Below are 14,009 nucleotides of genomic sequence, written 5' to 3'. Positions count from 1 at the left end.
GCTGCCTGAATACATTCTCAAGATGTTTAGCAAGGTAAACCTGGCCTACAGGCATAGGTATTCAAAATCTTATAACTTATGACGTCATAATAAATTTCAATTGACTATAATTCGCTATTGCTTTTCAATGCAAAATATTTTGTCCATACATGCTATAGATAATACATGTATGTATGGTTAGGAGAGTACATTATCAGTGTTCTGTCAGAAAGGGCTTAAGTCAATATCAGTTGAATTTAGTAATACATATTACTTTATGGTAAATTATGATTTAAAAAAAGAGAAACAATGCACTACATAAGTAGCTTGCGTCGAATGTCCTCTCATGGACGGTCTTTAGGCCTAGCCTTGCTAGGCTTAGTTTTGTAGGCCTAGCTGGTAAACAGCAGTAGCGTACGAACATAGTACGTTAGCTATAGGCCTAGCTTGAAATTGTCTAGCTGCTGCATTATACTATATTATATACTATACAGATTTATAGAGCGCTTTTCAAAAAAGACCAAAGCGCTGCACATTAATTAGAGCAGTATATAATGACAAATCCTATTCCTTAGGGGAAAAAAAACAATTTTTTAAAACATTGTACACTTGGAGCTATATGCACATTATAGTTGTTATAGTACGCACATTATAGTATAATGTACGCACATTATAGTTGTATTTATTGTATTTCTGTTTTTGCCAAAATCTGTTAATACAAATTGGGGAAAAGCAGGTATTTTCATTGACTGAAAAGTTATGGTTCTTTTATTTGTTTACCCTTTCACGATTGATTGAAAGTGGGTGAATCACAGAAGAAAAACGAAATTATCAATCCGCGCGCATTGCAGTTAGGGATTTTAGCAGGTCACTTAAACTTGAATAAAATCTATTTATTTTTCACATTTTTATATCTAATGTAGTTTGACCTTAAATTTATAGACACTTTTTTCTCTTAATTTAAGGTCAACTGCACTTTATGTATAAATGCTATATGGGCCGATTGCGATAATTTTTTTCCTATTTTCCTGGTAAAAATGTGAAAAATAATATGATTCTGATAATTAGAATAAAATACCAGGGTGCATTGTGCACGGATCGATATTTTCGTTTTGCTTCAATTGAAAATCTATAATGCAACCATTTTTCAGCGATTGTGAAGGTAAAACAAATGGAAGAACCATAACTTTTCAGCGAAAATACAAGCTTCCGATAAAAGAAAAACAATATTAATGCAGCAACTAGACAACTCCAGGCTTCAGCTAGCTCACGATGTTCATACGTTTACTTTCTTTTTATCATAATTAACCATAGAACTTACATAAGTAAGACAAGGAATGAACTGGTTTAATGTTTATTTTTACAAAATGTCAAAAATTGCAGGGAAAGTGTCTTTTATATGGTGCAATTGAAATCATCTTTTCAATCACCGAGAGGCTTAGGTCTAAATACCATTAGACTATGTCTGTGTACCTGCCAAACAACAAACTAGCAATGAATAATTTTAAATATTATATACCACTAATTCATGCAAGTTGCTCTTAGTTCCACCAGATCAAAATCCTGACTCCAAACATCAGATTATCTGGTTACACTATTATTAAAGTCCTGCCATCATGCATCTTGAACATGCTGTTTTATATGAGCTTTTAACTTGGGCATGTTACCTTGTTTCATATCACACACATGGCACCTAGGTTGATATAAAAATAATACAGTATATAATATTCTATACATAAATTAACATCAGGGTAAATTCAGTATTCCTGGAACATAATGTATTTCGTAAATCACAATTAGCACAGTGAGTAAAACGCCGTAGCCATTGATATCAATGCTCAGTACAGTCGAGTTCGAATCCGCAAAATGTGTAAATAATCACCACCACTTAAAGCAACAAATCAAAACTAGACCACAACATAATTACAAAAGTAGCACCACAAAAAAATTGCAAAATATCGAAACCATTGAAATTTTTTAGAAATGTAAATGAATACAAATAAACACACACAAACAAAACAAATCCATTGATGATATATTGTTAAACATCAAAACAACTTACCACCACAATTATGAAAAACAATTAATAATGTGTTTAGGTCGTGTTTCTGCAGCATACGTTAGAATATTGCGCACAGAAAACGATTATGCCATTGAAAAATGTTAGTGTGCTCTCTATTTTGTGTCACGTCTAAGTATATACAATATAAACTATACTGTATACGTACTACATACAGTGCAGAATAGGAGAAAATAACAGGACCTGCCTTTTCATCCAATTTTTACCATGATGATGTCATCAAAATGAAACACGTAGATAGCAATTTTGGAAGGAAATTATCTGAGAAACAACATATCAATGTGTTGAATAAACTTGGATACGTAGAATATGGATGCGCGCTCTTTTAAATGTTATGAACTATTATGCAAAATATGAAAATATGACTTTTATAATTCAACTGGCCATATGATGACGTCATACCATCCGATGCGCATAATTTGTACATGAATTCGTATCTACAATTCAATAGCTTTCAGAAAACGTTTTAATCATGAGTATCACTTTTTATTCTGAGGAGCTATAACATATTGAAATTTATTGGAATGATGAAAATAAGTGTTATTCACTCTTTTGCACATGATGATGTCATAACAATTTTAAAAATGGTAAATTATGTGAAAGATAATTGATTGACCTAGACAGTATAAAAATATGGGGGAAAATTGATTTTTCGTATTTTAAAATTTTTAATTTAATAGCGCATGATATAAACTACACTTTTGCTAAGTTTCAATTTAAATTGTTATCGACTTATGTTAAATACCAGAAATTCATAAAATCGCGCGTAACTTAGTCATAAAACAGAGTTTCCTGCACTTCTAAAGTTAGAGGTCAATCTTCTGACAAAGTTATACAATGTTATGTTGATAAGAATTAGAGATACACGTGACACAAAATTCTGGAAAAGAAAGAATAAGATAGAAAAAAAAAAGACCCTGACAATAACAAGGGGTTATCCGCCAAGTGCATAGTTTGGTATTTTATATTTTCGTTAGTGTCCGCACGCATCATCAGTTTTTCGACTACCACCATGTGCACTTTTATGGGTTTATTTCAAGTCCGTATAAGCAGTTGTAGTTTTATTATTCCAATACTTCACATCTTAATTCTGTAAATTACCAATTCATATTTTATCATTGAAATGTTTTAAACTGCCAACTGATTGACAGAGTTCAACGTGCATGTCCCTCTTGCCCTCAATTTGCTAGGTGCATGCATGTTGTAACTTTCTGATACACACCCTAGATTAATATTCACACAGCACAATTTTTCTTTAGCGTCTTTTATTTTCTGAAGTCTTAACACAATAAAGTTCCATATCCAGTATTGCTTTCATTTTTTAGCTTACAGATATTTCAAAGTGAAGGAATACTTCAAAGGAAGGAACAAAATCAATGGCCGTAAATAGTTCCAAATTTTATTCTTGATACAATTTGTTTTGTTTAATAATTTGTTTTATCAGGGAAGAGTGCTTCTGCTCCTCCCATGTGAATTAATATATAACCACATATTAAGGCAGAAGACTGTATGGAGCATGGGTAACTGCTAGTTTAGGTTAAATAAATTTGCCCCGATAGGGCCGTTTCCCAAATGTGGTACACACTGTCTAGGCTGCGCACATTTCTGATATAGGCCTATCCTAAATACAAATATTGAAATTTTATTACTCAAATGTTTGCATTTATTATTAATTACACAAACTTGTAGAGGTATAACGCCACATGCCATTGTAATATTTCAATGACTATGAAAGTTTCAACAAAGTATTAGTATTATTATATTATTAGTATAAAGCGCAAATGTAATGTATTCAGGGTTTTTTCAGGCCTACAGAAGAAAAGTAACATAGCCTCAAGTAGAAACATTACATTCTTAGGCGCATATTCATGAAAGGGGTCTAACTTCAGTCCAGGACTACCTTAAAACAGTATTCATGAAAGGGGACAATCTTTAGTCCCGGACTAAACCTTGACTAAAATCATCATGAATAAGGGCCTTAGACACTAGTAGAATCAATGGAATCACATTATATCACCTATATAGGCTGGTTAATATTCTATGAAAGTATAGAATGTGCCTGTTCAAAGGCTTTCTGTTCATGTTGATTGACATAGAGTAACAATTTGATCACAACGGAAATGATTGCAGATGATTTCAATTGAAAATATTGGCTAATTCATTTTCTTACGCTGAGGGAGATACACAGAAGGAGCATTTGTGTCACATTCATTGACTTGTCAATAAAAGAACAGAATGAGTAGCATATGCTGACACACAAAAGAAGCATGTTGGCGTAACACATTTGGTTCTCAGATGGCATCAATAAACATGTTTAAACCTGATTGGATTTATTCTACTCAATTACAACTGTTGAGAACTGGGAAAACATGCTTGGCAAAGAGGAAATCCATGTTCACGTTTTTCTTTGAATTAAATAAGGCCAATAGCCGTTATATTCAGATTGTTTATTTACAGACTGGCCAGGAAGAGGAAACAGCACATGGTTGTGATCTTTTCCTGGGGGATTAAAACTATTGACAGAACTCTATGTGTTCAGTATACCACATTAATATCAACCTTACTATTGACAGAACTCTATGTGTTCAGTATACCACATTAATATCAACATTACTATTGACAGAACTCTATGTGTTCAGTATACCACATTAATATCAACCTTACTATTGACAGAACTCTATGTATTCAGTATACCACATTAATATCAACCTTACTATTGACAGAACTCTATGTGTTCAGTATACCACATTAATATCAACCTTACTATTGACAGAACTCTATGTGTTCAGTATACCACATTAATATCCACCTTCTAGTTAAAACTGTCACTTGTAATTTCAATTGAAAATATTCAGAAGAAAAATATATTGACATTATGCGTCATTAACAACAGAGGATTGACAAGATTACAAAAAATAAATAATTATAACATTATCTATAGTCTAACCCAATAATCCAGTAATTCTAATAAGGTTCTCACTAGTTAGTGGAACCAATATTGAATAATTTTATGGGACAAATGATTAATTCAAATTCCAACACACTGGATTGAAGCTCCGACTCGATGTCTGGATAGCTACAGTAGCCTAGGCCTACCTGAACTAGCAATGACTACATGCTGAGGACCGAGGCCACTAAACACTAATGTTTTACTTCTTCAAAAAAAAATCATGCATAATGATAATTTACTGCTAATACCTTGCCATCATTTGCAAAATCTCAAATATTACCTGATGTGATTCTACCACAACAAAAGCTGATAATCGAGGTACCGTGTACTTAATTGATGTTCACATTGGCGCCTCAGCAACAAGCTCCAATTCTGTTGCATGTGACAGAATCAATCGGGTCTAGTGTGAACCAAGTTTAACCAAATTATAACTCACATCCTAAATTTATTAATTTCTAATGTATATATTAGCTTTGCTTTGCATCATTTTGTTAAGACTTACTTTAATTCAGCTTTCAGTAATTCTGATGGATTCAAATACGCTAGATCAACTTTTCCATTTTCCTCAAGCTGTTTAATGATTACTAAATAAAAATAAAAACAAAATAGAGTGATACTAATTTAGAATTTAAAACAAATAGAAAAGTAAACAAAAGAAAACAATGAATTTTGTTGGGGGAAGGGGGTATGAAGGACTGATGACAGTTGTTTCCTGTAGTGCTGAAAATAGAATGCTAAATTTGAACAGCTGCCATAAAAAAGAAATCCTTTCCCCCATTCCTCGTGGGACATGAAGCTAAGTATTTACTATTAATATCTTCAAAAGCTCATTTCAATCAATTTTCTGAGCATTAACCAGCAGTTTAACAGTTAAAAGTTCCAAAATCATATTACTATTGTCAAAAACATTTTTCATTTAGTTTTCAAAAATGAAAAAGAAATTGCTTAGAAGCATGCAAAGAGTTTTTATACATGTTCCTAGTGTATTACTAATTTAAAAACAATTATAAATGTGTTGAGTGAATAACGAGCCTCTAATACCCTTCAATAAAAATTGCTGAAATTTAGGAGAGCCTGGCTGACCCTTGGCCAACTAAAATGATGTTATGGATATGTCTTTTTCTTGATGTTGACATTGTTGAGGTATATATATCACCTGGATCGCAGAACACTGAACTTTTAATTGATCACCTATTGGCGACGATTGATCTTATTAGAACCAGTGATACTAGATCACATGCAGGTATATGTAGGGTGACTTTAATAGAACAGATCTGAGATCATTATATCTTGGAAATGATCTGAAACAAATTGTTTCCTCCCCAACCCGAGGGGATGTAATATTAGTTATAACTAATAAAGTATGTTCAATCCCTTGAAGATAGGAGAACTTTGTTATGTCGATCGTTAGCGTTAAAATGTACAAAAACATTTTTTCAAGTGGGTCTCTAGCATAGTGGGCCTCTAGCATAGTGGGCCTCTAGCATAGTGGGCCTCTAGCATAGTGGGCCTCTAGCATAGTGGGCCTCTAGCATAGTGGGCCTCTAGCATAGTGGGCCTCTAGCATAGTGGGCCTCTAGCATAGTGGGCCTCTAGCATAGTGGGCCTCTAGCATAGTGGGCCTCTAGCATAGTGGGCCTCTAGCATAGTGGGCCTCTAGCATAGTGGGCCTCTAGCATAGTGGGCCTCTAGCATAGTGGGCCTCTAGCATAGTGGGCCTCTAGCATAGTGGGCCTCTAGCATAGTGGGCCTCTAGCATAGTGGGCCTCTAGCATAGTGGGCCTCTAGCATAGTGGGCCTCTAGCATAGTGGGCCTCTAGCATAGTGGGCCTCTAGCATAGTGGGCCTCTAGCATAGTGGCGCTCAGAAAGCAGAGTCACTGTTTTTGTATGGTTTCTTGTTTTTTATTATGTTTTTTTCTAGTATTAGTGAGTGCCATAATTGTATCGTCGTTGTTTATTTAACTAATTAAATTGTAATTGTAAAAGATACTTTATTTCAGCTTTTGCAAATAAAGATACCATGAATATAATAATAATATAATCAACAAAACAGGCTGTGAGCTGCATTGATGATTTTTGTACAAAGCGTTGACCATTCATCCAACCAGCAAGCATTGACATAAGTTATGTTCATACAGCCTATACGTCTAAGTTAAAAGTTATGTCAAACATAAAATGATATTCGCATGTTACTTTCGGTGAGCATCCACACGATGCTTTTTTAAAATTTATACACATCCATCCTGCCATTAATTACAGTATGGATAAACAATTTATCATGCTTAAAAACTAAGTCTCATTTTAGTCTTAGAGCGTAAGCACGTAACCACCAAACTACAGCTTCACTACGAATACAACATTGCATTTTACTTGCAAGCTTTGAAATAATTGCATCTAAACAACGCTATTCCTGAGATTTCTAACTTGTCTGTAATAAGGTTGAAGTAACTTTAATACATGAGTGTCTTCACAGGCACTACCCATGGCTTACAACAAACTGTTACTTCAGAGCTTTCTGCAGACTCATCTGAACGTTCCTTAACTACTGTATTTTAAAATAAAAGTTACCTTTGGAATCTACAAAGAACTTGGTTGTGAATGAGTTCCAATGTTTCTTAGTTTTTAAGCAACTTGAATCAAAGTCTTGTGTTATAGCATGCAAATGTAGGCGACTGGAAAACAAAAATGTCCATATTTTGTAATTAACTTCAATTTTAGGGTACGATTTTGAATTTTGCTTGCATACAGTAGTGTAACTTTGAATGTAAACTACAAGTACAAGAAACTGAAAATTGTTTTAGGTCAAATTTGGGTGGTCCAGTTGGCCACCCTCCAGTGAAACAGAAAAAATGTGTTATGTTATTTTATTTCTTATTGAAAGATTACAATATGTTTAAACTTCATTCAGTTATAAATATTAAACAAATCTTCCTAGTAGTGCTACTTTGAAGTTCATGTCATTTTATGAAAAAATAAGATCAAGCTCTTAATGCAATAGATACATCTCCACTTTTAAACAAGGGTTTACCTCATACTTGCAACAGCATGATATCCTAATCGAAAATTTCGGCCACCAGCAGCCCTAAAAAAAATGAAACAATACACATATTGATTATAGTAGTATAATAAATACTTGTGGCCTAACTTAAAAAACATTTATAGTTTTACCTTCAGAGAATCTATTTATTCACAGACAAATACAACTAAAAGTGCACTAGCTAAAAGCTAAAAAACAAGAAGTAAAATCTTGTACCCGGTAGATAAATTATCCCATAATCCATGATTACTCAAAGCCTGTCAATTTTACATGGACCCTTATATTCTTGTGCATTTGCAAATTTATCCAGACAGCAAACTCTACCTCACTCCTCCAATCATCCTTTGATTACTGCTCAAATATACAATTCACTCCTTCCCAAGTAATATAATAAATCCTTGCACTGTCACATGCTTCTATCATTTCCTGCACTTCTACTTCCAAAAACTGTAGTATTTATAACACCACAACTGTACTACTGCAACTGTCTTCATGTCGCACTGCCCAAGACCCTGCTTACAGATGGTACAAAATAGCGCAGCTAGTATGTTTATGTAAACGTAGAAAGAGTGCGTCTCATTTAAGATATTGATGCTTACATATAAATCCTGCCTTGGCCTAACACAGAGATACAGTACATTGATGATGGTCTCACTTATCACACTCCCTTTCACCATGCTCTCTCTCATGCAACATCATTTTGGAATTCTCTTCCAGACCACATTAATGATGTACAGTCGATGTCACGTTTTAAGAGCCTTCTTAAAACTCATAAATTTGCCAAGTGGAAAACCGGCTTTAGATATCACTATTCCATTAGGTAGGGCTAATTCTAAATGACATGTGATGTGTAATTAACCAATCAAATTCCAAGAATACAATCAGGTGTTTTATAATATATATTTATAAATTGTATTTTTTTTCGCACTGCGGCTTTAGCCAGCTATACAGTATTCCCAGAGGAATACTCATTCAGAAGCTATATCAAGTGGAGCTATAGTTCTAGAGGCTGACAGTTTTGGAATTTTGTAAACTCGGAAGGGTCGTGCTCAAATTACAAATTACATTACAAAGCATGTCTGGAGAAAAGAGTATATGAAAACATTTGTTGCTAATACAGTATTATTGAGATGCATGTAGACAATAATCTGTAAAATCAACCTTGGTGGTATTATTTGCTTTGAGTGATTTGAATTAAATAAATTTAAAGTAGGATACTTTTTTCTATTTTTATGTGGTTAAGTGAACTACTATCTACTCACAGTACACTACTATAGTTTAGTTTATTTTTGTTCTGTACAGTAGGCCAGACTATATATTTACGTTACACAAAATGTTTACTACTGATTTTTAAACAGAAATAATTGATATTAAATCATCATTTCTGAAGAAAGAACAATAATTTAAGATGTATTGTCCCCAAAAACATGAAAAATGAAGATTAATACAATCAGACTTTAAGTAGGTAATTTTGCAGTTTTAATAAAGTTATTCACTTCTGTAAAAAAAAGAAAAGAAAATAATTATTTCAATTATAAAAAGGTAAGAGAAACCTTAAATGTTAACCAAAAACCATTGTCTGACAGACAATTTAAGTATTTTTTGCTTTAAATTACATTTTTTCAGGTAAATAATTCATTTTTTCGATCCAGTTTTTGGTTTAACGTGAATAACTATTATGTGACATTAAAATGACACATTCAAAAACAGGGGGACAATATATCTTTAAAACTGTTACATCAAAGCGAGCGGCGTTTTTTGTAAGAAATATTTCTTTTTAAAATTTTCTTTTTAGACTATATATTGCTAGTATATTTGTAGAAATCCTTGTTTTGAAAAATTACATTTTATGTATACCTTTAATTTTCACTCTCGCACTATATTTCTTTGTATTGAGTAGAGTTTTATTAGTAAGTTTTAATGTCTTTCTATGAATGTTTTGTAATCTATTGCTCTAAAAAAATAGGACCATATGATGCAATTTCTATACCTGATATATGTTTTTATCCTGTATAAATATGTTTTTAAATATTAAATAAATATACGATCGATACGATATACAAACATGATCTTACAAAACTATCCTAAACTTGTTTCAAAGAATATCATTTTTCTTTTATAGTTCTAAATTAAGTCACCCAGTTTCTTCAAAGTTTATCAATATGGATCAGTTGGATGGTTTAAGTTTTATCTATCCATAATGTAAAGTGATTTGTAATAGATTATTATCTCTGTACTACAGTATTTTCAAGATCAACAGGTATTCATCTGCAAATAGTTCAAATATTATTTAATCTCTGTCAGAATTTAATAATGCACACACTTTACTGACATGTTGATTACATTATGATTATCTCTTCTACTATCTACTATAACTGTCAACCTTGAGAAATTTTCAAGCATAAGATCTGATTTGAAGATATTTTTTTGGTGGTGGGGATGACAGATTTAACTATATATATATATATCTGTGTATTGCTAAACAGAAATTATTTTTCTGAAAATTGTTTGTTGCATGCATTGTCAAATGAAGAGAACAAACTGTGTTGTTTTTAAAATAAGTAATTTGCTTTTTGATTTATATTAACTTAACTACTATTGTACAAATGCGTGTTTTATTATTATTTTATTATATTTATATTATTATGTAATCGATCGCATGAGTCTGTTTGCTTGTTGGTTTGTTTGCAGGATTACTCAAAAGTTATTGCAAGATCTTTACCAAAATGAAAATACAGATAGATATGTGGTCAAGGACCACTCCATTAAATTTTGGAGGCAATCCGGACCACGGCCCCAATTCTGGACAACTTTTTATTATTATTTTCAGACCTCAGAAAGATAGGACAGAATTTTCAAAAGCCGGCGAGCAGTCTTAAAGTAACAAGTAAACTGAAATTGCATTTTCCCGAGAACTCCTTGTCCAAAAAGGCAAGAGTTATAATGTGTGATTTGTAATTTTAAAACATAATTTGCTTTAATGTACAGGTTTTTTTATACGAGTAGTTTTAAAAAACCTATTTCTTTTCAAATTCACCCGTTTGTTTTTGCCGTTCCTGTTCTATTGTTGGTCAACTGAAACTATATTGTTAGTTGAGAGGCTGGTTACATAAACCTTTTTACACCAAACTTGCATACACATGCATGTAGTGAAATTAGCCTAAATCACACACAGCATATATATTTCCAGAGAAATCTTATGTATGAAAATTTTACAGTAGGCAGATGTATGCACTCTCGGAGTGGCTTTCTAGTTTGGAAATTGAATTCAAATTTGTTATGACAAAAAGTGAAATCTTTTGTATATAAATTATTAATTTATTTATGGCCCTTTATCCACATTACTAAATGTTGTTGGAATTATTTTCTTAAAATTCTCCATATACAATTTAAATCAATATAGTTATAGTTATACATTAAAAATCATTGTAGTACAAAAACATTAGATGAAAGAAAAATCAATAATTGGCAGTACATAAAGAAGAAAGCAATTAACAATAAAATTGGAGCATTGCTTTCAATTTTACAATTAACGTGAAATCTATTGATTACTGGATAATAAATTTTCATTTAAAGGAAAAGAAAACTGTATAGAAATAATGAAAAATATAGAAATAAATGAAAGAATTCAAGAAAATCCAAGAATGTCTATGCAACATCTTTACCAGTGTGTACTTTCTAGAATTATATTCTAATATAATACACATGCAAAAGAACAACAAAACATATGAAGCCTAAAAATAAATAGGCCTACAGCGATATTCCAATAGGAAAGGAGTTTCAGAAAAATCCAATCATCAAATCATAATTTTTTGTTGCCGAGACAATGGCCTATAATAAGAGTGGTCTAATATAGTAATAATAATTACATCTGAACGAATGATCGACAAGTTGTACTTGTTATGTCAACAACTGTACAGTATATAAACCAAAAACTGTCCCTATCCAAGTTGTAGCATCAATCTAGGTACTCTAGAGTGTGTTTGATAAAAAATAATACTAACGATGAAAAAAAAAGATCCTCAGATACATACTCATTTTTACACCAAACTCACATTCACAAGGTTGTACTGAAATTAGCCTAATCACACACAGCATTAAAAGAAATAAAAAATAAATATTTTTGGGAGACATTTTATGTAGGGGAATTTTAGGAGGAAGTACTGTATGCACTCTTGGAGTGCACTCTTGTTCATCGCAACATGATAGATCAATCTTGATTAAAATGCATAAAATTTAATAAAAGAGTTAGATAGAAGTGCAAAGTTGCTTACTTTTTTATGATTTTTTCTCCGCATATGTGAATGTGTTTCAGTAATTCAATGTTGCTTGTGTTTAGTCTCTTCAAATTGGTTATGTTTTCTTTAGGAAGCACAAGGTAATGAAACTTTGCCTTAAAAAATAAAATTAGATATTTTATAGCAATAACAAAACAAAAACAGTGCATTAATGTAAAATGACCAAGCAATGTATGACCATGACCCAGTTATCCCTTGCCTAAATTCTATTAAATATCAGTCATTCAGTATGTCAACAGCACAAACTTTGAAGAGTTAATTAAAGTGAGGTCATTTTGATCACAAATAATAATTAAATTCTGTTTAAAAAATAGTATTTACTATAAAAATATTAATTAAAATTAATTATTATGAACACATAAATAAGAACATGTTAAAGCAGTAGTTTTTATTGATTATTAATTATGTGGCAAAGATATTTAATTTCCTGTTAAACGTTTTACATTCTCAGTTGATTCACTCAACACCCTGCAATTCAAGTGTAAAAAGAAATAATTAATAGTCTGAATAACCATAAATTTCATATTTATTTAAATTCAACACAATAAGCATTATTGACGAGGGCGTGTCAAGTTTAACATGGGCAAAGCAAAAAGTGTTATCACTAAACTCTGGTTCGATACAAATACAATTGAATATAAATATAAACATAATAATAAAACATGGAAATTTAAAAGGAGATACACAAAATGCATTTATTAATACAGATCATTCAACCAGTCATCAACAAAATGTTTATAAAAATATATATTTTTTTTAACATTCATAACTTGAACATATGTATTATTATTGATAAATAAAATTGAAAGTAGATTGGTTTATGAAGCCTAGCAGTACATAAAGCTCCTGCCTGGGAGTTGTACTACATTGAGCAGATGTAATAAATGCCAGCCTGGCTTAAAAGCCTTTACATCTGGGTTTTGCAAAGTAGCCCAGCTGACTTTCTTATATTCAAGAAATTCTCTAGTGCATTTGACATCTGAAAAGTTATTATCTTGCCATTAGATGGACTATGTAATTGCAATATAACCTAAAAGTGTGTACAAAAGTTGATCAGCTGTATCATGGTACTTAGATCAAGGCATGAGTGTTTGCACATAACCTTAAAGGTTGCATTCCAATAGTGTTAGCTACTGGTTAGTATAGTTAATTTGAAAATTCTGCAACTGGGTTTGTTACTTGCTTACAGAATAATATTCAATTTAGCAGTAGAGTAGTATATGCACATCTTAATTATTTGTTATCAAAATATAGGCTTAAATTAATATATGATATGTATAAAAAAAAATATTTGAATATAATAATTTTTAAATGACATTTAAATTAATTTAGTAAAATAAAAGTAAAACATTATACAAGGTAATATAATAATGAAATAATATTGTTTTATTAAAAGTGTTCAAATAAAAAATAAGAAAGATGAACAAAACATTAACAGGTATGCTTTAAAAACAGTATTACTATGTTATGCAATAAATGGACTGACTCATCTGTGTACAGATAGATAGGTAAGTTATTATTATTTAAACAAGGTTTATCTTTTATCAATACAAAGATCATATTCCTTTACTCTGCCCTTTGAACAGTTAGAACAGTATTCATGGCTTGATGCCTTTACATTCATAATTTGAAGATGTCACCCTACCACCTTAGGCAATATTAC

The 14,009-nt window shown here is 31.7% G+C and overlaps 1 protein-coding gene across 1 annotated transcript in view; it reads right to left on the bottom strand.

Annotated features, from left to right (window-relative positions):
• Window positions 1-711: 711 nt before the first annotated feature.
• The window catches only part of LOC144842691 (aprataxin-like), a 33,424-nt gene continuing 20,126 nt past the window's right edge, over window positions 712-14,009 (bottom strand). The window contains exons 3-7 of the mRNA XM_078699221.1: window positions 12,323-12,441; window positions 8,040-8,093; window positions 7,580-7,683; window positions 5,512-5,593; window positions 712-1,672 (exon numbers count right to left, since the gene is read on the bottom strand). Of these exons, the coding sequence (XP_078555347.1) occupies window positions 1,594-1,672; window positions 5,512-5,593; window positions 7,580-7,683; window positions 8,040-8,093; window positions 12,323-12,441 (438 nt within the window). The 3' untranslated portion in view covers window positions 712-1,593. The remainder of the gene's footprint in view (window positions 1,673-5,511; window positions 5,594-7,579; window positions 7,684-8,039; window positions 8,094-12,322; window positions 12,442-14,009) is intronic.

This window comes from Antedon bifida, chromosome 5 (genome assembly GCF_963402885.1).
Source record: "Antedon bifida chromosome 5, ecAntBifi1.1, whole genome shotgun sequence".
Classification (NCBI taxonomy): domain Eukaryota; kingdom Metazoa; phylum Echinodermata; class Crinoidea; order Comatulida; family Antedonidae; genus Antedon; species Antedon bifida.
This window is presented reverse-complemented; position numbering and strand designations above follow the sequence as displayed.